Source organism: Danio rerio, chromosome 8 (assembly GCF_052040795.2).
Source record: "Danio rerio strain M-AB ecotype USA chromosome 8, GRCz13ab, whole genome shotgun sequence".
NCBI lineage: Eukaryota > Metazoa > Chordata > Actinopteri > Cypriniformes > Danionidae > Danio > Danio rerio.
In genome coordinates this window covers 26,957,693-26,982,414 of record NC_141028.1, presented here as the reverse complement: position 1 = coordinate 26,982,414, position 24,722 = coordinate 26,957,693, and the positions used below count along the sequence as shown (strand labels likewise).

Sequence of the window (24,722 nt, the reverse complement as noted above, 5' to 3'; positions counted from 1 at the left end):
GTAGACTATAATTTAAACATAAATTAGTGTTTCTAAATGGTCATAAAAAGCCTTGATTTACGTTACTAGTCAAAAATTAAAGGCATTATACACTTACAAAATCCGACAAAAATACTATTGGTAGTAAATCATGCTTGTAAAAACATCTTCCTCAGACTCAGTATCGTTTTAGCGTACAAAAATCTGCAAAACTCTGACACATTATGGCAGACTTAAGCGATTTTATCCTTATAATCGATCCTAGAAAACCCGAAATATATAATAACCGTGTCAGATATTTGTTCTTATTAACGGCGCATCTTTTCTCACCTCAGATACTTCGATTGGCCCATCCTGGTAATCGCTGAGAAAAGTAACAAATAGCATGTGACAAAACAGCTCGGCGTTTTAATGGCACGTCTTACATAAATAATATGCCCTTAATAAAGTAATAATGAAATAAAAATAACGTCATTTGTAATATAATAATGAGTTAGAAATATGTGACGGAAAAATCAGCGACAAATCTAGTAGTACCCAACACTTGTTGCACAGAAAAGAAATAGAATTCCAGCTTGTTCCGTTTCTATGTTTGGAGCTCTGACGTGTCTTTGAAGCACGCAGGAGACCCCCATTCCGCGTCTAGAAGCTTCAGGGCTTGTCAGACTCTAAAGTTACGGCCAGAGTCAAGAGAAATCTGGGCTTTCTAGAAGGAGGATGACTGCTATAAAGTGCGCAGAAACGCTCGGGCCGAGCAGACGAGAAAACACGACTCGAGCAACCCGAAACAGAGCTGAAATCCGCTCTCTAAAGCGACTGAAGAAACTCACAAGACCTGTAAGTGAGACTTAACATTTGAAAATTTGTTTTGTTGTTGTTGCTATAGTATTCTATAGTTTAAAATAATATTATATACTCACACTTTTTAGGAATTCTTATAAAATATATTTATAATTAATTTTTTTTTAAAGTAGAAGTAGAGTGTATTAATTTAGACATGCAAGTCAGCGACATTTCATTGATGTCAACGTAATATTTTTTTAGATGTTATTATAATATAATGTTATAAATTATACATATTTAATATAATTGTCATCGTTTATATAAGATTGTTTTTTAATTAAACAGATGTTGTCATTGTCTTATGTCTAATTTTTACAGATAAATCAGTAATATTTACATATTTTTTATATTTAAATTTATTCATTAATTTTCTTTTCGGCTTAGTCCCTTTATTAATCTGGGGTCACTACAGCGGAATGAACCGCCAAGTTATCCAGCATATCTTTTACGCAGCGGATGCCCTTCTAGCTGCAACCCATCTCTTGGAAAATATAATATAATATATATTTTATATATATACATTTTTTTAAAAACATTTAATTTTTTGTTTTGCTTTTTTATTACTATAATTTTGTAAAAATTGATTAATTATTTTAAATAATCCCATAAATAGCTTTTACATTATTAAATAAAAATAATGTTTTTTTTTTTTTTTTAATATTGCAGGTGATTTTAACAATCAAAGATGGCTAAAGGTTTGTCTATTGGCATTGATCTGGGAACCACTTACTCCTGTGTTGGAGTGTTCCAGCATGGCAAAGTGGAGATCATCGCTAACGATCAAGGAAACCGAACCACTCCAAGCTATGTGGCTTTTACAGACACAGAAAGACTCATCGGAGATGCTGCCAAAAACCAAGTCGCCATGAACCCCAACAACACCATCTTTGACGCCAAACGACTGATTGGCAGAAAGTTTGATGATCAGGTTGTCCAGTCTGACATGAAGCTTTGGCCATTTAAGGTCATCAGTGAAGATGGCAAACCAAAAGTTCAAGTCGAGTACAAAGGGGAAAACAAGACATTCTACCCTGAGGAGATCTCATCTATGGTCCTGGTCAAAATGAGAGAGATTGCCGAAGCCTACCTGGGTCATAGAGTCAATAATGCTGTCATCACAGTCCCAGCGTACTTCAACGATTCACAGAGGCAAGCGACCAAAGACGCAGGGGTCATTGCCGGATTGAACGTGCTGCGAATTATCAATGAGCCCACAGCAGCTGCCATCGCCTACGGCCTGGACAAGGGCAGGAAGGGAGAGAGGAATGTCCTGATCTTCGACCTCGGCGGAGGCACCTTTGATGTCTCCATCCTGACGATTGAGGATGGGATCTTTGAAGTGAAAGCCACAGCAGGGGACACTCATCTGGGTGGAGAGGACTTCGACAATCGCATGGTGAAGCACTTTGTTGAAGAGTTTAAGAGGAAGCACAAGAAGGACATCAGTCAGAATAAGAGAGCAGTAAGACGGCTGCGCACGGCCTGCGAGAGAGCTAAAAGGACCCTCTCATCTAGCTCTCAGGCTAGCATCGAGATCGATTCCCTCTTTGAAGGCATCGATTTCTACACTTCCATCACTAGGGCTCGCTTTGAAGAGCTTAACGCGGAGCTCTTTAGAGGCACGCTGGATCCAGTGGAAAAGGCTTTGAGAGATGCCAAAATGGACAAGTCTCAGATCCAAGATATTGTTCTGGTTGGCGGCTCCACCAGGATCCCCAAGATACAGAAGCTCCTGCAGGACTTCTTCAATGGAAGGGATCTCAACAAAAGCATCAACCCAGATGAGGCAGTGGCGTATGGAGCGGCGGTGCAGGCTGCCATCCTGATGGGTGATACCTCGGAAAATGTCCAGGACTTGTTGCTTCTGGATGTGGCTCCGTTGTCCCTGGGAATCGAGACGGCTGGAGGAGTCATGACTGCACTCATCAAACGTAACACCACCATCCCCACCAAGCAGACGCAGATCTTCTCCACATATTCCGATAACCAGCCGGGAGTCCTGATCCAGGTGTTTGAAGGAGAGAGGGCTATGACCAAAGATAACAATTTGCTTGGCAAGTTTGACCTTACTGGGATCCCACCAGCACCACGTGGTGTACCTCAAATAGAGGTGACCTTCGACATTGATGCCAATGGAATTCTTAACGTATCCGCTGCCGACAAGAGCACGGGAAAAGAGAACAAAATCACTATAACCAATGACAAAGGTCGACTGAGCAAGGAGGATATCGAGCGTATGGTGCAAGATGCGGAAAAGTACAAAGCCGAGGATGAAGTGCAGAGAGAGAAGATCGCAGCAAAGAACGCTCTGGAGTCTTACGCCTTCAGTATGAAGAACACTGTTGAAGATGAGAACCTGAGGGGAAAGATCAGCGAACAGGATAAGAAGAAGATCATTGATAAGTGTACAGAGGTCGTTTCTTGGTTGGAGAACAATCAGCTGGCTGAAAAGGAAGAGTATGAGCATCATCAGAAGGAACTGGAAAGTGTGTGCAATCCAATCATCTCGCGGCTGTATCAGGGAGGAGCTCCTCCTGCAGGTGGATGTGGATTCCAAGCCCAGCCTGAATCATCACAGGGCCCCACCATTGAAGAGGTGGACTAGAGATAGTAAAGTGTGCATACACATGGAGTTCTATTAATTACTGATTTAAATAAGACATATGTCTAGTTTATTGTGCTAAATTATTTTTATATCTTGTTTGTCAAATGTTTTTTAATGCTCTAAGGCAAGGGTGTCCAAACTCCAAGCACGGTTCTGGAATGCCGGTTTCTTGCACAGTTTAGCTTCAAATTCCTTTAACACGCCTGCCTGAAAGTTTCTAGTATACCTAGAAAGAGCTTGATTAGCTGGCTCAGGTGTATTTGATTGGGGTTGGAACTAAAACACGCAGGAAACCTGAGTTTGGCCATCCCTGCAAATTGTCTTTCAGTAATGTTTTATTGTATTTTATTTGGTATTTATCATTTTCGACAATTAAAAAAATGCCAATTTAAACCAAGAAATCCTTCGAAATCTGTCTTTATTTTTCTGTTTAAAAAAGCAGGGTGGAAAAAAATGACATGTAAATTTTGTTTGTATACCTCAAAAGGAATAACACTCAGTAAATGTTTTGGATCGTGGTATGTGAACACACAAAAATAGTGACACTTGTGTTGCTCTAAATATTTGCAAATTCAAATGTGAAACACAACTTTTGATTTAGGGCTTTTATTTTTTTTTGCAGATCTAAAGTAAAGCATTTTATTTTTTGTTGCAAAAAACAGTTGACATGTTTACATCGATATTTGTGTACAACAATAATGTGAATTACATTGTCCATGAAAAATGTACAAGAGAGAAAGAAATTAAAAAAAATAATAAAGAACATGAAATAAACTTGAGGGTAAGCCATTTAAGAACCAATTACAGTATATGAATTAAAGCCAGTGACGCAGTGGGGCAGTAAGTAGTGCTGTCGCCTCACAGCAAGAAGCTCACTGGTTCGAGCTGGGTCAGTTGGTGTTTCTGTGTGGAGTTTGCATGTTCTCCCTGCATTCGCATGGGTCTCCTCTGGGTGCTCCGGTTTCCCCCACAGTCCAAAGACATGCAGTACAGGTGATTTGGGTAGGCTAAATTGTCCGTAGTGTTTATGTGTGTGTGTGGATGTTTCCCAGAGATGGGATGCGGCTGGAAGGGCATTCGCTGCGTAAAACACATGCTGGATAAGTCGCTGGTTAAGCTGTAACAACCAAATACATAAATTTGTATTTATGTATTTTGGTATGTAATACATAAACCAAATACATACATTTTCAAATAAATTCATTTATTTAATTTCATTCAATAAATGAATGAAATTAAAGCCATAAAAATAAAATTGTACTGTTTGCTTTCCCATTTTCAGATAAAGAAATTATATTTAAAAAAATGATTTAATTCTTGCAAAAAAAAAAAAACCAAAAAATAAATCAGGAAATATATAGTTTGGTTTTTAAGTAAATTTGCATTTGCTGATATGGAATTTACTAAGAAAATAAATTTATAGCAAAACAAGCATTTCTTTTAGTAGAGGCAGATTCATAATGATTAAAAATAATATCTTTAAAACAGAAACATCTTGTGTATTATCCTTAATAAATTATCCAAAATGTTTCCAAAATTGTACAACATAATTACAATCCCACAATAAATGAAACGTAAAACTTGACAAATTGACATCTGTATATTGTTCATCTTTTTCATAACAATTAACTTCAATTACTATAGCTCTTTACTACCAATAAATAAATCAACAGACAGACAAACAAACAGATAAATAAATAAAGGGGGTTAAACCTGCTTTACCTAATTTTGTACACTAGGTGACGTTGTAGGCCAAACTGCTCAACTCTTACAGAACACTCAACATGATAGAAGACTTGGACCCAATTTACATTATATCTGATGTCAAGTTTCTCACATGTACTTATTTAATTAAGCATTCATATCTTGAATATTAAATGTTTATTTAATTGTAATATTTTTAATTCCCGTACAGGTTACTTTTTCGAAACAACATTCTTTTTTGAAACAACATTGCCATGCATGTAGTCTACATAAAACAGAATTAAATACAATTATACAACTTTTCTAGACTTAAGGACATTTTATATGGATTGGCAGGATAATCAAACACAAATACAGTGTTAAATATATGCATAAAAGGTAATTAAAATCTAAAAATATAAATATAAACAGTCAGATTTACGATGCTAATTAGTGCGGAAATGCGTCATCATATTCCTTGAAATATCGCCAATAATCGAATAAACAAAAGCTTTCCTCTTCACTAATCAAATTGAGCTCACATTCATACGTATGCAGCGCTGTAAGGGTTACCGAGACACTGGAGCATCATCATCATCCTCATCATCCTCCCATGGGCAGTGTCGCCTGACTGTCACTACATGCAACAGATCTTTCTCAACAAACTGATCCCGTCTCACCCTTCGACAACAGACGCTTTATCCTCATACAGATGTACAATCAAACTTACCCTTATTAACTCAATGTTGTGTCAGGAATAATGCGCGCGCACGTGACAACAGGCTGGAATTCACTAATGCAGCGACAAAGAGACGAGAGTTTAGTAAGAGACTCGTTTTTAGACAAACATTTGAGCTATTTTTAAATGTTTTTTGTTTACTATCGTGCCAAAGTGCCCATACACGAGGAACAGCACCAGCAGCAACCTGTAGACAGAAAGAAAAAACCGAGGAGTTTCTCCGGTAACAGGTGGTTCTTCCCGCGTCTCACGGTCATGTTGACGGCGGAAACTCTCTACAGTTGTGCGACTTTTGTAACTGACAGCAGCTGCGCTGGTTTAGAAAGCCAAGAGAGTCACTAAATAAAAGCCTCTCCATCGAAATCTATGATCAGCTCGGTGTGTGTTTCGTCGTACCGCGGGCGCAAGTCAGGCAACAAACCTCCTTCCAAATCATGTCTGAAGGAAGAGATGGCCAGATGCGAAGACTCGGACAAAATCATCATCAACGTCGGCGGAACGCGCCACGAAACCTACAGGAGCACCCTGAGGACCATACCGGGCTCCAGACTCGCCTGGCTCGCGGACACGGACAGCCAGGTGAACCCGGACGCAGACACCGGGCAGACGCACCCGAACAGCGAGTTCTTTTTTGACCGACACCCTGGCATATTCGCCTATGTGCTGAACTACTACAGAACTGGCAAGCTCCACTGCCCGGCGGATGTGTGCGGCCCTCTGTTCGAGGAGGAGTTGGCGTTTTGGGGCATCGACGAGACGGACGTGGAGCCCTGCTGCTGGATGACCTACCGCCAGCACAGGGACGCAGAGGAGGCGCTGGACATATTCGAGCCGCCGGATCCTGAGGACGCGGAGGATGACCAGGACATGCCCAGACGCTTTGGCATTGAGGACAGCCCCGACCGCTCCAGGGGATGCTGTGAAGTTTGGCAACCAAAAATATGGGCGCTCTTTGAAGATCCCTATTCTTCGCGTGCAGCCAGGGTAAGAGATCTGATTCCAAATAACATGGGTTAAGGGGAAAATATGACCATATCACAAAGAGATATATAACTTTTGTCTTACAGTGAAACTTAAAATAATTATATATTCGTATTTATAGTGTGATTAAAAGCAGGTAAACATACTTAATATAACTAAAGCATACTTATATGTAGTTTATAGTTTGAATATATAGTTACTTTGATAAACAAAATGTACATTTTTCATTTTTCCTCACTATGCAAGTCAATGAGTCCTATATCAACCAGCATTCTTCAAAATAGTGTTCAACAGAAAAAACTCAAAAATATTTAAAACCACATGAAAGAGAGAGAGAGAGAGTAAATGATGAAGTAATTTTCATTTTTTAATGAACTAACCCTTTAAATGGAGGATGTGTATACATTTGGTATGTCTGGATTATTAAAATCAACTCTGGTGCAATTGCAGGTAATTTGAGTAAGTGTGAATGCTGCTATTTGAACCTTGTGTGCACTAAACAAGCTAAAACTGTATTTTTGTTCTCATTTAAACAAACTCTTTAGTTTGACTATAAAACAATGACGACACAAATCAGTCCCTTCAATCAAACCAAAAACAAGACACAATGAATTTCACAAGTTGCGACCATAAAAAGGTCCAATGCTCAGGCAAACTGTACCTTTTGCGTTTTCGTTGTAGTTAGGAGTTTAATACATCATTAGAATTAGAGCTGCACGACATCTTTTAATTTACTGTGGTAAATGTTGCGATATAAACAGTTTCATCATTCATTCATTTTCTTTTCGGCTTTGTCCCTTTATTAATGTGGGGTCGCCACAGCAGAATGAACCACCAACTTATCCAGCATATGTTTTACGCAGTTGATGCCCTTCCAGCTGCAACCCATCACTGGGAAACACCCATACACTCTCATTCACACTCATACACTACGGACAATTTAGGCTACTCAATTTACCTGTACCACATGACTTTGGACAGTGGGGGAAACCGGAGCACCTGGAGGAAACCCATGCGAATGCAGGGAGAGCATGCAAACTCTATACAGAAATGCCAACTGACCCAGCCGGTGCTTAAACCACCAACCTGCTTGCTTTAAGGCAGGGGTCACCAATCCTGGTCCTGGAGGGCCGGTGTCCCTGCAGGGTTTAGCTCCAACTTGCCTCAACACACCTGCTTGGATGTTTCAAGTATACCAAGTAAGACCTTGATTAGCTTGTTCTGGTGTGTTTGATTAGGGTTGGAGCTAAAATCTGCAGGACACCGGCCCTCCAGGAACAAGTTTGGTGACCACTGCTTTAAGGCGACAGCACTACCTAATGCGTCACCGCGTCGCCTGGAATAGTTTCATCAGATGCATTGAATAACTCTATCTGGATAGTGTTCAATAATTCACATCAGGGGACTGAATCATGCATAAAATGTTAAACAAATTACAAGCAGTGTTGCCTTATGGTTTTGTCAAACATTATTCAGATACAGAAATTGAAAAACAATGTAAAACAACACTGCATCATCTTCATTGTATAAATAATCAAATTAAATGTATCTTTATTAAAGTGCTGCACTGTACTCTTGTTTGCTGCACACTTGTAGCTTGATTCTCTTTATTGGTTTTGCTTGGAAATGAAAATGACACATTGGGTGTGCAGCATATGGCTTAGATTGTAGTTTCTGCTCTACTAACAAAAGAATTGTACCAAAAAGAACATGCCAAGGGGTCACACGGTGCGCAGCACAGCAAGAAGTTCGCTGGTTCAAGCTGAGCCACTATATAATTTCTGTGTCGAGTTTGGATGTTCTCCACGTGTTCACGTGGGTTTCCTCCGGGTCCTCAGGTTTCTCCCACAATCCATTTTAGCCATAGTGTGTGTGAATGTGATAGTATATGGATGTTTCCCAGTACTGGGTTGCAGCTAAAAGGGGACCTATTTTGTAAAACATATGCTGGATTAGTTGGTGATTCATTCCGCTGTGTCGACCCTTGATGAATAAGGTGACTACGCCGAGGGAAAGTGTATGAATGAATAAACTTGCCAAGTATAAAAAGCAAAGAAACAATTAAAGAAACTTTGTTTCAGGGTCCGAATTATACACATATATTTTTATGTAATTTTGCCAGTTTTTAAGGATGTTTTTGTATGGTAAATGATAACAGAAGATGAGAGATACTGTACAGCTTAATTAATGATACATGGCATTTACCATTATTGATCATTTTAAAAGTTTAATACAGTAATAAATGAAATATCTCTTTAATGTATTATGTAAAGAAAACATTATATGATTTTACGTTGTTGTATATAGTTGCAAATGGGCAAGATGTCTGAGGTGTGACAGACATAGTGTATCACACATTAAAAAATACAGTAAAACTAAGATCATAATAGATTGATTTTACTTTAGATAATATTTGTTTGTAATGTATGCATCTAATGGCTCAAACTGTGTGATTAGTAATGTTCTAAAATGTAAAAGGACACCAACGCGCACAATAAACATGAAACGAGCCATAACCTAACATGCTCTAACTAATCCATGACTTGCACATTTGAATTAGACACTTTAATATGAGTGGCATTGACTTGCATCTTGCAATATATAGTAATTACACACTTCTCTAGAGCTTTATGTACATAAACGTTATAATCACTGATCATCCTGAAGCTGCGGTCACACTGGGCTTTTCCTCCCATAGACTTCCATTCATACGCACGCAAATGCTTCAGACCGGAAACGCAGGGTCATGCGTCAAGTTTCGCAAGATGATGCGGTTCAAAGTTCAAGCTTGGTGAACACTGACCTGCGAAATCGCATCACTTGACTGCGTGAGACCAATCGAGGATCAAAACATGAAATCTCTGGACAGAAATTTAAAACATGGAGCAATTGCTAGCTTTTAAAAATGTCTAATAAGCTTGTTTAATCCCGCCCCTTTTCGCAGAGCTGTACGACAGAATTTCGTAAACTTAAACTCTGGTGTGACCGCAGCTTTACTCTGCGGTTACCAATGGAAACACAATCAGCACTAACTGTCTGTTAAACTGCACCTGTCTCACTCTGTAGCGCACACACATTCACACAGATGCCACCTGCCCTAGTGTTAGTGTGTCACACGCTGATGTCAGAAGTGTAAAATCCTCTCTTGCTGTGATGGATGAATGACACTTGCAGTTTCTGTGATGCTACAGAGACAAAATGATTTGTGTTACCATAAATCAACAATCTGATATGCCCTTTTCTCTCCTTTATCGCGATAGGTTTGTAAACTGATAGTATATAAATGCACAAAATCATCTCTAAACAAAAGAATGTTTATTATGTAATGAGGTGTAATGAGATGTATTGAGGTCATTTTTATTTTGTGTGGCCCTGAATAACAAAACCTTACAGTATGTTCTTTTATGTTTAAGTAAATTATTTGGCAATAATTAAAAATACACTGTATGAGTCAAAATAAAATACTTTTATGCTAAAATATCTTTTAAATATTGTGAATATCTTGTTCCATAAAGCTGTTTTAACATTTCATGCTGTAAATATATAAAAACTATATAGAAAATATATATATATATATATAATATCTATATATAATAATTATTATATATAATTATTGTGATTTTTTTCAATATTTACATTTGGAAATTAGATTGCAGATTTTCAAATATATTTATCTTGAATAAATATTGTTTTATCATAACAAGCCATATATCAATGGAAGGCTTATTTATTCAGTTACAGTTTTAAAGAATTGACATTTATGGCATTTATTGTGGTCCAGGGTCACATTTGAATATTATTTATATTGTCAAGATTCAATCTGGGTGAGAATAAAAGAAAAATGAAACAAGAGGGATTAAGAAAACCTGATTATAGCACTTTTAAAATGTCTAAATGTCAAGTCCGTAATGATGACGGGCAGAATTGACTCTCAGCAGGTATTACCATGATGCAATTAGAGCAAAGTGTTTTTAAAGTGGTTTGATTTATTTGTGTTGTAATGTGTCTGCCCTTGCTCACATTAGACCGTCATGAAAAGAGCTCAGCAATGCTACAGTATGTTTATTTGATGAAAAGTATGAAAAAGACATCAAAATTCTAAATAATCCTAATAAAATCCTATCTAATCCATAAAAATATTATGGCTGTATTGTTTAACAGATTTGTGGAATACTCCATATTTTTCAACATAGGCTCATTGTACCCCGGTATACATTTATGGAGAGTGTGAATTACAGCATGTATCAGCCAGAGCTATGTACTGCATGGCTGCATTTAGCCTTTATAGCGAACGTTACGATGTGGTATGACTTCGCAGATGGCTTCTGTTTCTTTTTGTGCTACCAGCTGACAACTTACTTTTAGTTGGATGTATCTTTTGCTATTACCAGTTTGCCCAGTAGCTCACTATGTACGTCTGTGGACTTGAAACGCAAAGAGGAGTTGGTCGTGATGATATGGTTTGAAGTCTGGCAAAGAATGGCTCAAGACAGCAAATAAAACAAAAACAAAAGACAAAAAAATAAATAAACAAGTAAATAACAGGGTGAGAATGTGGATCAAAAATTGTGGTAAAAATCGGTTGGGTTTAGGGAAGCAGGTGGGCACTGGTCAGTCTGTGCTTTTAAAACACTACTGGTTGGGTTTAGGGGAGGAGGAGGGGGTTATTGGTCTGTCGGTTATTCAACAGCAGCCTCTTGTGGATTTACGTGAGAAGATCTGGTGCTAATGGCACTCGGGAGAGAAATTAGAGATCTGAAAATGTGTACACAGCAGCCTCTGGTGGATTTGCGAAAACAAAAACTGCAAAAAAAAAAAAAGTACCTCCTGTGACGTATGTATCCATAATGAGCCTGGGTTTATACAGGAACTGAAAATTCTAAGAATGTTTTAGGTTTCATAATAATTTCTACAGTCACTTTTGATCAATTTAGTGTGTCATTGCTGAAGGAAAATAAAATAAAGTATTAATTGCTTTCTCAGCCTAAGCTATCCCAAAGGATGCATATGCGAGTTCTTATGTTCATATCTGAGTGTTTTGAGGCAAATTTCAAGGTTGGATTCAGTTATAATCACATCACCAGCAAGAGTACTGCTGGCAGAGCGTATAGTCTCTGCTGTAATGAGCTGTTTAAATCAGTAATGTGAAAGCTTTTTATTGTAAGGCTAAATCTCTGTTACAGTATTGAACTCTGGACCTTATGGCTCTTTTATTTTCACAGAAAAATCAATTTCTTCCCTTAGAGAACTTTAGAAGTAATTAATTGCTTTAGTTGTTCGGCACAGAGGTCACTTTTAAAAAAACAAAACAGTATCATACAGTATGTGTCTTTTCTTCAGGCTACAAAACAGACAGGTTTCATTGATAAGCATTGTGTTTGTCACCTCTGAGATGCTTTTATTGTTAGCCTCTACACACAGCTGAGCCGCTGCCTTGAGGTCCAACACTTCTTCATCATTACTATGTTTGTTTGTTCCTAATTAATTTAGATTTTTCCAGCACACAAGCCTGACAGACTATTAAACCTCTTGGAAAAGCAGTAATAAGGAAGAAACAGAGCAGGTACACCTTGCACGGAATAAACCACTCTGAGCAAACAATAGATCATTATATTCCAATCGCCTAGAAATGACAAGGAGCAAAAAAAGGTTGGGTTTCTTGGACTCTGCTCCTTTTCGGCCATCTCAATTATCTCTGCCTTGAGAGCATTATGGGCTGCAGGGCTCATGTTACCATGTTACTGGTGGCTGCTCAGGCCAGCTAATACAGTTAGAAAGAGAAAAATCCATCTCTGAAGGCTTTTATTAATCACAGCGTACAAACAGCAGAGGAGAAATAGAAAGTAAAATGTAATTTTTAATTGCTTTTCTGTAAAAAAAAATATCAAAACGTCATTCAAGATAAAAATATCTGACCTTTATAAATGTAAAAATGTATTTTTGCTACACAAGTCATTCAAGCCAAATGTAGTCTAACTTAGTCCTGGTGCGATTATTAAATGAGATTTATTTATAAACTAATTTCGAGAGGATTCCATGCTTATGATTGCACAGCTGGTCCTATATTATCCAATTCATGATTCACCAATCAGAGGATTCCCAAGTCACCATAAATAACCTAAGTTCCATATCACAGCCATCTTCCTTTTGAAGAATCCCCTCTTTCACCTCTACTCCTCCTTTCCTAGATGGGTGGCACAGTGGCCCAGTGGTTAGCACTGTTGCCTCAAAGCAAGAACATCACTGGTTCTAGTCCTTATGTTCTTCCCGTACTTGCATGGATTTCCCCTCGGTTTCTTCCACAATACAAAAACATGCAACTGAAGTTTATTGACTCATCCAAATCGGAACTATAGAAGTGCTCCTAGTAAGTAGTTATTTCTATTTTATATCTATTTTATGTATTGTCAGAAATGTGGCTAATTTGTATGCATTCATACAACTACCCCTCTATGAAAACATAACATTTTTTTAAGGAGTCCCCAAACTCCACCTCTACCCGTTTTTGAGGAAAAGCAAAGTGTACTAAAATCTATAAATGAGTTTGAACAAATTTATAAGATTTAGCCACTAAATTCAAAAGTTACAAATTGACATGAGATTGCGTTTGTTTTCAGATACCTCAGGAAGTTGTCAAAATTTTTAGACCCATTTACACCTGTATTTTGTGTCATTCAGCTGTGATCGGATTCACAAAAATGCATATTAATATCAGATTTAAATTCAGCCTTAGTTTATCGAAAGGCAGGCATTGTTGTTTTGGGTTATTTTGCAGTTGTCCCAGCAAAGAATCATACAACAACGATTTCAACTGTATTTATTTTATCAATTTCTTTTCACTCAGCTGGAACTGAAATGGTCCCAGTGCTGGGTTATGGCTGAAAGGGCATGTGCCGCATAAAACATTTGCAACTTATAAACATATGAGTAATTGGTGGTTCAATCTACTGTGATGACTCCTGATAGTTAGTGAGTCAGTGAGTGAGGAACCGAAAATGGTTTAGCTACCAACATTCTTAAAAAATTCTTGAGAATAAATGGGAGTGAGTGAATTTTTAGGTGGACTATCCCTTTAAACTGTTAAAAGGATGGAAATTTTGTTGTATATGTGTTGATAGTTTTTGTTGCTTTTGTTAAATGTAAGCTGTACCTTATAATTACTACATTATGTTCTCACCGCCATGGTAATTAATCACTCACAGGGTAATTGACCCAGTGGCAAAGACTGTCTGGATGTGTGCCGTGCATTTTGGTAGTAAATGCAGTGTTCTCAATTGTTGTGTGCTATTAAAAAGCTTTCCAATAAGTTTGTCCCTATTATACTATTATAATGACTCCTAATTTTGTTTTGGAGGTGTCCAATAGGCTTACATCCTTCTAAAGTCAAAACAGCTTTGCATTTTTTCACTATTTATACTGAAGCATCTTTTCTTTTCAAGGATCTGGTCTTCCAAGTGCCTGCTTGTGCTCTGGTTGGTCAGATGACCCAGTCTGTTGTGATTGATTGACAGCTTGTGCTCATATCAGAAACCCAAGGCTATTATTATATATGAATGTCTGTTCTAGAGGCTTCCTCAGTAATCATAAACACAGTGATCAAAGATCAACAATGGCACTAGTAATTAAACAAAAATTCTTCATGTGATATGAGATTTCAGAAAGCTAAATGGAAAAGTTTGATGAAGCTAAGGGTTATTTATGGAACAACCAATGCCAATGAAAAACCTTTTCTTTCAGAATGTCGAGGTAAATAAACGAAACATCAGTTTTTTGGTGATAGAGTCTCAAGAATAAACTCTGTGGCCTTCTTTAAAGCTCTTTTCAGTTGTTTTGCCCCATTATGAAGCAAAACAGATTAAAATGTAAGCTACTTAATTTTAACATTACAGTTTAAGAAAGCGACTTTTATTGACATTGTTAGTACTTTGAAACAATATACTGCATAAGAAATAATATATAGAAATACATCTGCAAAGTAACAGTAAAGATACAGACAGCTAAATACCTGGTTTTTATACAGTACTTTAAACTTCTTGTCGTGTTCTGGTCAAATCTGACCAATTTACAACTTAAAACACTCTTAAATATTGTGTTTCACATCTGATTGCCTCAAGGCCTTATGATATCCTCCACACTATGCTTGAACATATCGTGATGATCACTCTTTTCATTAAATTTTGAGTGTTTTAATCAACCTTGTTACACCTGTGGTTAAAAGTGACCACCCTAGGAAATAAATGGATATCCAGACTATATTCATCCATCAGACAGAAAACATCCCTATATACTGTAAACCACCCCAACTCACTCTCTCAGTCACTCACATTTCAGACTCAACTATGTCTTTTGCAGACACATTTCTTTTCCGCACTTATGTGCTGATCCTCCAGCCACGAAGAAAAGTAACTATTTTATGTATTGTTAGTTTAGTTTGAAAAATAAACGAATGAAAATGTAAGAATTTAAAAAGGAATAGTGGCACCCAACCCTACCCCTAAACCCAACCATCATTGGGGGATAAGCAAATCGTACTAAATTGTACGAATGAGATCATATGAAATAGTTGCTAAATCAAAAAGTTATGAATTGCCTTGAGAGTGTCGGATCCTCCCGTGTGATCCTCCCATCTGTGTGTGTGGTCTTCTCTTTTTTTCTTTCTTTCTTCCAGCCAATCTCCGTGTCTAGCAGGAGCACTTTTACCTTAACTTAGCATCAATAATTTTATTGGATAAGACCATTAGAAACTCAGTCAAAATGACCAAAGTAAAACTAGTGCTAGTTCTTTGTCCATACTCACCGTCTGTAACAAGACGTCTGTGTCCAAACTCAGTCATGGAGGGCCGGTGTCCTGCAGATTTTATCTCAAACTTGCCTCAACACACCTGCATGGTTGTTTGTAGACTACCTAGTAAGAGCTTGATTAGCTAGGCCAGCTGTTTCTGATTAGGGTTGAAACTAAACTTTGCAGGACACCAGCCCTCCAGGACCGAGTTTGGACACCCCTGGTCTATACCCTCAGTCACTATTCCTTATATTAGTACACTAATATAGTCCATTTGATGGACTGAATGAAAATTCGAGCACTCAGTACACAGGGAAAGATACTGTTTTGTTTATGTTTGCTGGTTGATAAATCATTCAGATGGATTAAAAATTCAATTCCTTTGGTCAGACCCTGTGATAATTTGTTTAATAAATTGTCTATTGGTAATGAAACAAAGTATTTTGATATATGTCACCTATTGTTCATTTTGTAAACATTCTCAGTGCCTATTTGTATTTTCACTGCAGTTATTTTATGTCTAATTATATAAATTCATGTTAAAGACTACTTTGAGACATTGTTCACAGCTAAAGAATGTTGAATTAAAATTTGGTTGTGTAAAATGTTTTTTGTGCTAATATAAAAGCAGTCAAAAACAAACCTGTCAATATTGACCAGGGACACTGTTTAAGTAAGGGGTGGAATGTGAACACGACAGGACAGTTATTTTACATGTCCAACTCAAACTATATTACTGCAAATTCCTATACATGTCAACAAAATCCTTCTTCAATGTCCCATAATGCATTGTAAATGTATACACATGCATTAATAATAAAACACCAGATACTATAATCAACAGATACTGATAACAGTATTGTTTAAATTGGATTTTTATCTGCTGCCTATATGAAAACATTTAAAAGATGCAACTGCATATGTATTCATGCCACATTCTGTTGAAGAACTAAATTTACACAGGCGTAAACAATTGCTTCTAACAAAAAGTGAATCATTGCAATTACTGTTTTATTTTCTGAATATCATAACGCTGTAGATATGATTGAACTGCTCTAGACTGTGAGCACTTTCACACATCAGTAAGTTTGAGAAATGACTGGGAATAAAATGTGCGCAAATGAAGCGTTTACTTCTCAATTGGACAGCTATTCTGTTGTGATTTGATCCATTTTACATGTCTCTCTGTCACACACACACGGACACACAGTGAAAAAGGGATATTTCTTTGTCTGATAGTAGTGAGCCCTGTGGGTTGGCAATATGGCCTAAAATTATTTGACATTAAACATTGTCTCATTAATGGAAATACATGAAAATTATGTAACTTTCAGGTGATTTGAAGTGCTATTATGCGAGTTTACTTTGCATAAAAGACAAATTAATATATGTAACTAACTTTTGTACTAGATTTTTTTAGACCTAGACGTTCTTAACAGGCTAAAAATATTAAATACTAACTAACTAACTAACTAACTAACTAACTAACTAACTAACTAACTAACTAACTAACTAACTAACTAACTAACTAACTAAGATTATTATTTAGCTTTTTTAAATGTTAATTTCATATTTATTTTCCTTAATGCAATTGACAAACAAATGCAAATCCTACATACAAGGAACCAAAGCCACATAAATTATTGTTATTATAGAGGCTGACAGCCAGATTAACAAATAGTGATTAGAGTACAAATGTAACGAGTTAAAAGTGAGATATAAGCAAATGAAAGCTTTTTGAGCCATAAAGGGACTTTTTTTTAATTCTGTGGAATCTCAATATCATGTAAACTACATCTTCTATAAATAAATCTAGTCATAAGAGAGGTCGTAAATATGAACAGATGCTATGAACACTTAAACAGAAGAGCCATCACATGCTCGGTGTTTCGCTCTAATAAAACTCAAGCAGAATTTATACCTGCAGAAGCTGGTCCAGGTATGCGGCGGCCTGCAGTCTCAGCCTTATATGAGCACAATGACAGTGTGTAAATAATAGACTTATGCTTCTAGCAGTTTCATAGTTCTGCTCCACAGAGTTTGAACAGGTTGGCTTTGTCTGTTTAGAAGCAGGGTAAACCGTTTGGCATTTAGATAAACCAAAATGTAGATATCCTTCACAGGCTTACAGGCCAATACTTACTGTTCACTGCAATGTAGTGTTGGAGAGAAAAGGAGGCAAGAAGAACCATGGAAATGAATGTTTATTATTTGTAAAAAAAAAAAAATAACATTTTCAAAGAGCTTCAACTTTAAACACAGTAGTAAGGTTTCCAATCCATTTTATTTCCATTGTGTGTGGTATTTCTGAGTAAAATAGCATATTAAAGAAGAAAAAAGTTACTGATTGTTGAAATTGTTCTTATCTTTTCTTATCTATAAAGCAAAATAAAAAACTGATTTTAAATATATGCTTTTTTTAAGTATTCACAAAGTATCATGGTTTTCATAAAACTTATTAATAATCATATTGATGTCGGCGACAGTGGTGTAGTGGTTAGTGCATCGACACATGTACTCTAGTGCTTGCGGCGATCTGAGTTCGATTCCGCCTTGTGGTCCTATGCTGATCCTTCCCTTCTGTCTGCTCCCATGCTTTCCTGTCAATTCCCTACTGTCCTATCAAATAAAGGTCAAACCCCCCAAAAAATAATTATACAAAAAAAAAAAATAATCATATTGTTCACATGCGCTGTTATTCAGAAAAAACACTCTTGCTTGGGCAATGTTAATGAACTATATCAGGTTTAGAAACCCATACGTAGATAATATATTTATTTTTGCTTTTATAACTTGAATTATAGGGTCATCCAAACTGTATTCATACTGGCTTCATCATGTATTAAATGCTTTTGCCAAAAAAATCAATAGCGTTAGACCGCACTTTAGTAAAACAAGAATTACAGCAGGGGTCTCAAACTCAAATTGGCTAGGGGCCATATCAGTGACTGACAATTCATAGACGGGCTGTTTTAACATTTAAGCACAAGAAAAAAGTGGAAACCTGATGTAATTGATGCACTAAGACATTATTCCCCAGAGAATCATAGCTCTTTCTTTTTGTTTCTTGTTGTACATATTGAAGTTGTAGTTTAAATTGCTATGAAAATACTACAATATAATAATAGGCATAATAATAATAGTAATAATATTTATGTCCCTATTAATTGTTGCTTAAGCAAAAGTTCAACAGATAGTGTAAGACAGCAGAAAAGAGTTTGGGTACTCTTTACAATTTACTGGCAATTGTTCTTTTCAATATCTTTCTTTTTTTGTAAAACTACAACAAAGAGGGGGAAAGTATGTATATATTCACATTTACTTAAACATGTTCAATTCAGCCAGCAGTCAAATTTTACTAATGCACATTTTTTATACAAATCGTAACATGTATATTAGAATAGTTTATTAATTAGACCATTTGAATCGATTATTAGCAAAATGATCATATTTACACCACCAGCATAACATGTAAGTCATGAAGAGGTGTTTGTACAACAAAATACAGTCGGTATAAAACTGATTATAATCAAATAATCCTTGAATATTTACAAAAATAAAGCTTTAGTAAAAATAGAGAACCTATGGACACATATTTCAGCGATTCAATCAACCCCAGAAATAATCTGCATGTGTGTTACTTTCGACCGCACACTGAGAGAAACCGAAAGTATCCTGAATATACTGTACAGTACTTTACATGTCCAGTAGGTGGGTGGTCAAAACCACAAGTGGCTAAACGTGACTGCACAACAATGATTTTAATATATGTTTTGTTGGGCCAAATCTCATCTTGAGAAGGAGGAAGTGGGGCTGCAAATGGCCTGCGGGAAGTATTGTAGAATTATAGTATTATCATCAGCTATAAATATTGCACATCCCTATTCAGAAATTAAATTTTATTTTAGTTTTAAATGTCAGGTTTGCGGTTTATATCTGATCTGAAACATTTGAAGTTAAATACTACCAAATAGAAAAACGAACCCACCAGACACACAACGGCATAAGATATTAATATTAGGTTACATTTAGGTCGCCAGCATCTAAGGACAATGTTATTGTGACGTCCGATTGCGCTGTGAAATGACATTGATATTTTGTTGATTTTAGGTTGTGTTTGAAAGTGATTAAAATCCAACATCGAGCCAATATCTTAAACCGACATCATATTGACGTCAAATGCTAACATTTAATCATCATATTGTAACATCCACACAACATCAAGCTATAACATCATTAGACGTTGATATTTTGTTGTTTTTAGTTTGTGTTGGAAAGTGACTAAAATGGAACATTGACGTTAGGTTTTGACATAAACCCAATTTTTTTTCCAAACCAAATGCACCGTTCCATCATGTTGGCAGAAAAATCAACCAGAAACTTTTGCAAGCTCTTACACAATACATATTAATCTTTGTTGCAGATTATTTTCAGAAATATTCTGTTTGGATGTACAAACAGTATTTGCACTACAAACTTTGCCCACCTCCTTATCGTTCTCTTACTTAAAAATAAAATATTCAATTTAGAATAAAGACTTATATGCAAGACCAACTATAAAAGAGTAGCCTATTTTATTTTATTATTTTATTTTTTTGCTGTTAATGCAAAAACATTTATTGTTTCACTTAAATAAATTTTATCAAGTCAATAAGCCAAGACAGACTTTCCAAAAGCCAGTGCACATGTCAGATGGGTAATACAGACATTGTACAGAAAAACGCTTCAAGAAATGGACGTTATGCCAATTTTTAAAGGTGAAATGCTTGTTGGATACTTTCACAACCTTTTTATGGGTAGTTTAAATGTAAAAAACATGATTTCATTGTATTCATGTTTGTAAAATGTAACATTTTTTAGTAGTCATTTTTTCATAGTTATATTTTAGGGTTTTTCATCTGGGATGAACTTGAGTCGCTGTGACCTCTTCGGTTCCTTATGTCATTGCACTTAGCCACTGGTTGTTGGTACCAACACTGGCACACTCATATGTGAATATTTGATTATGCAGTGAGGGCCTCGCCTTCACTCTTGCGGAGGGCCCTATGCAGTTTACACTACACTGCCTGCACAGTGACAGATTTTTATACACTCAAGAAACACAAGCTCAAGGTCAAGGTGGCCGAGTGCAGAACAGCTTGATTCACAATCTAATTTATTTACCACTTTCATTCCTGGGCCAAAGTGCATTTTGCCCTGACATGTTACTTCTGTGACAGTTTGCAATAAAAACTACCCTGACTTTTTTATGTTTGTTCTCTATTTGTGAACTGAAAACAAAATCCATTGTAGTGAAATGTCCAAATGCACAAACGCTGTTGTTCATGCAGGGAAAAGACAGTCCATTGAGTGTCCCTGGAGAAGAGCTTGGCAGTGCAGCTCATGAGCTTCTGGCTCTGGACTCGCAGTTATACGACAGACAAAATAATAGTGGCTTAATTCATCCCTTGTGTACAGTATGCGATTGCTTTCAGTCCCTATAGCCTGCAGCTTAGCAAGACTACAATAAGTGGAGGTAATTTCACTCCTGTCACACTGTAAAACCAAACAGTCTAAATGAATCAATTAAGGTAATTTCACGTAAATATAAGTGACAGTTCATTGTAATTAATGCATAAAGGATGAACTCAAAATATGACTGTATTAAGCTGGACTTTAAATGAGCAAGCTGAGGCAGATTTATAGTTACCAGCATGCTTGGTGTGAAACCGTATAAGAGGAATGTGTATAAGAGTGTGTGCTTATAATTAGCCACAAAGTGCAAATTAAGATGATGTTTATGCAAACAGCTTGATAAACTTGTACAATAATATAATCTTAACTTGATTTCGCACATTATGGTTCTAAAATAGCATGCGGTCCATTGGTATTTTTACTTCACTACTACTAATTATCAAGTTAGGTACACTGTAAAAATGGGGGTTCCACACAATTCTTTCATGTTGTCGCAACACAAGTGATTAGGTTAAATGAATTGTTTTTACAAATTTTAGTGGATTGAACATAAAACAATTAAGTTTTCCGCCTAAAAACTCAAGAATTGTGTTGATTTAGCTCATTTTAAATAAGTAGTCTGAGCAAGGAGCAAAAATAACGTTGAGTGCAAGTTTGACTTTACTTCTTTTCAAAACTAAATATTGTAATTTTTATCCCAACATTGTAATTATTATTACAGTAGTGGGATAAAAATATTGTGAAATATTGTAATTATTTCCTAAATGTTGCTGCTGAGTAAAAAATAAAAAGGGAGTTATCACCACAAGCTCAGATATGCGATACTATTTTTTTGGTGAACAAGCTGAATTTTTTGGTTAACCTGTTAAATCAGTTCACAATCTGAACTGAACAATTCATTTGTTGATTGGACTGATATGAACACATCTGTACTCAGTTAAACAACTCACTGATTCTAATGATCTAGTTCAGAAGTAAATGATTTACTTAATGTACAAACAAAAATGAATGTGATAGCTTTTATTTGAAAACAAAACATAATGCTAAATTAACGTAAATTAATGATCATGCATTTATTCTGCAGTAGCATTTAATAAATACAAACTAAAATAATTATACAAGTCTTTTAAAGTGCTACATTTTTTTAAATGTTATTTCTTTTAATATTGTTTATATTTGTAAGCACAGATTTACAGACTTTTTTGACAATTTCTGGTAAGACAATTTTCTTTTTCTTGACAAATAAACATTCATCAGTAAGTATATTTAATACTTTAGTACATTACAAATCAAGTACATTTGACCTTTGACTAAAATTGAAAAAGAGGACTTTATACTTTTTACTGGGGTAATATTTTATTATTTTATTATCCTCGGCTCAGTTGGCGTTTCTGTGTGGAGTTTGCATGTTCTCCCTGCGTTCGCGTGGGTTTCCTCCGGGTGCTCCAGTTTCCCCCACAGTCCAAAGATATGCGGTACAGGTGAATTGGGTAGGCTAAATTGTCCGTAGTGTGTGAATGGATGTGTGGATGTTTCCCAGAGATGGGTTGCGGCTGGAAGGGCATCCACTGCGTAAAAACTTGCTGGATAAGTTGGCGGTTCATTCCACTGTGGCGAGCCCAGATTAATAAAGGGACTAAGCTGACAAGAAAATTAATGAATGAATATTTTATTAGGGTAGATGTACTTTTACTCAAGTGACTGATTTGATATCGTAAACTTATATTTATAATCATCACTACGGATTTTATGTTTTAAAAAATCAACTATTTAACTTTGGTTGTCTCTTTATGTATTAGTGTTGTTAACATTTGTATTACACAGGCTTATACATTATGTTTTACTAATTCAGTCAGGGTTTGCAAATTTGTTCTACACTTGTTCTACAATAGGTATTTCTTGTGCTGTTTTTTTTTAAGGGTACAGGATATTTAGTCACTATGTTTTGGTCAAATATATAATACATATTTTATGATGTCATGGATACAGTATATAATAAAGACTTATAGGCGAAGCTATTCTCTGTGTGGTTTATTAACCAGTATTAGCACATCTGCCCTGAGGACCTGATTGCCAGAGAGTTTATATGTATCCTTTATGCTATATTTTGAGTCTTCCTGCTTTATTCTGACGTTGTTTTTTCTTGTCTGACAGTTATGGGAAGCTTGAATTGTTTTCCATGGAAAATTAATTGTGAAACAATAGGGTTTGCTCATACAGGTGGACTGGAATGTGACAGCTGCACTATGGGTAAATGTCTTTGTGAGCTGTGACTAAACGCTAAATGAGCTGGAGGCTGCAGTAGAGAACAGCTGGTACAGACGCTCACAGACACGGCTGACACGTTCACTTTCTATTAAACCAGCCCTCTCTTTTTTTTCTCCCTCTTTTCTTTTATTAAGAAATGGCACAGTTGATTGACTTATTCATGTATTGAAATCTTTAAATGAACCCTGAAAATGCATCAGTTTCCACAAAAAAATCAGGAAGAGAGTATAAAGTAATTGTATCTGATGGATTATTAATGTGACACTGACGTCAGGAGTAATTAAGCTGCAAATTTAGCTTCGAATTACAGAAATTATTTGCAATTACAATGCTAATATTATGTAATTATTACACATTCACGTTTTAAAATCTATAAAATCTGTTATATAAAATATGTATATAATTTAAATTGTTGTAAATTGTCATATTTATTTTGCAATATTACACTATGCATGTTATTAAATGTTTTATATATCAAGAAAAAGCATAAAAATATCTGACTATGCATTTGTTTTGATCTATTAGTCACCTGTGATGCATTCCAGAAAGCAAGGTTTAATTTATCAGCTGCTAAACCCATAAACTAAGATTAGATTTACTCCAAATCTGCTTCCTGTTAGTTCCAGAAACCCTAAGTTCTGTCAACTCAGAGTTTCTTAACCCTGAATACATAAGACATTTAAAGCTTATTCAGAACAAAAGTTGCTTTGATAACTTACTATGAAAGTTACCTCAATTTAAGAAACTTATATGTGAAAGGGTTTACAAAGTACAATTTCAAGATGTAAATAACTGTTTTAGTAAAAAAAAAAAAAAAAGGAAATCAAGTGTTGATGTTCTCAGACAGATTTCAATGAATCAGTGGTTTCTGCTGAACATCTAAATGAGCAGTCCCACATAGCAATCATTGTTTATTTTTATGGTGAATAATAGACAACAGCCATCTGGCCTCCATGTTAATACAATTTTAGCACAGTTCACCAAAAGAAAACCTGCCTCCACTTATTACTAAGGCCCTTTCTTGCCAAGGATGATAACTATAAAAAGCTACAATAGCTACTGTAGCATCCAAATATTGTTCTGTTTATTGAAAGCATGTGCTACAGTGTTGCCATCTGCTACTGTTAATGCATTTTTTTCTTTTTGGTTGTTTGTATTACACCTTTATTTTGCTAGAACACCAGAGAGCGAATATAAAAAAAGCATATAAGCAGAGAAATAGGGCTGAATGGTATGTGAACCAATTAAGTTAATTACATTTCATTTACGAATTGCATTGCATTGAATTTTATTTGTGTGCTAAAAAAGTGAGCTTTTATCTACAGTAGTTGCTCACTTTTGCACAGAATCTGAAATGAAATGAAAGTGGTCAAGATAGGGGATTTTTG

The 24,722-nt window shown here is 36.1% G+C and overlaps 2 protein-coding genes across 4 annotated transcripts in view; both read left to right on the top strand.

The window, feature by feature from the left end:
- Positions 1–735: 735 nt before the first annotated feature.
- hspa1b (heat shock protein family A (Hsp70) member 1B) lies at positions 736–3,427 on the top strand. Its single transcript, NM_001100062.1, has 2 exons — positions 736–816; positions 1,489–3,427. The coding sequence occupies exon 2, from the start codon at positions 1,508–1,510 to the stop codon at positions 3,425–3,427; it is 1,920 nt and encodes a 639-aa protein (NP_001093532.1). The 5' UTR covers positions 736–816; positions 1,489–1,507.
- Positions 3,428–5,772: 2,345 nt separating this feature from the next.
- kcnc4 (potassium voltage-gated channel, Shaw-related subfamily, member 4) overlaps positions 5,773–24,722 on the top strand; it is a 47,493-nt gene continuing 28,543 nt past the window's right edge. For 2 of the 3 annotated variants that reach the window (XM_087264010.1, XM_087264009.1), the window contains exon 1: positions 5,773–6,833. In XM_087264010.1, the coding sequence (XP_087120136.1) occupies positions 6,216–6,833 (618 nt within the window). In that variant the 5' untranslated portion in view covers positions 5,773–6,215. The remainder of the gene's footprint in view (positions 6,834–24,722) is intronic. The other variant, NM_001195196.1, reaches the window with a different exon arrangement.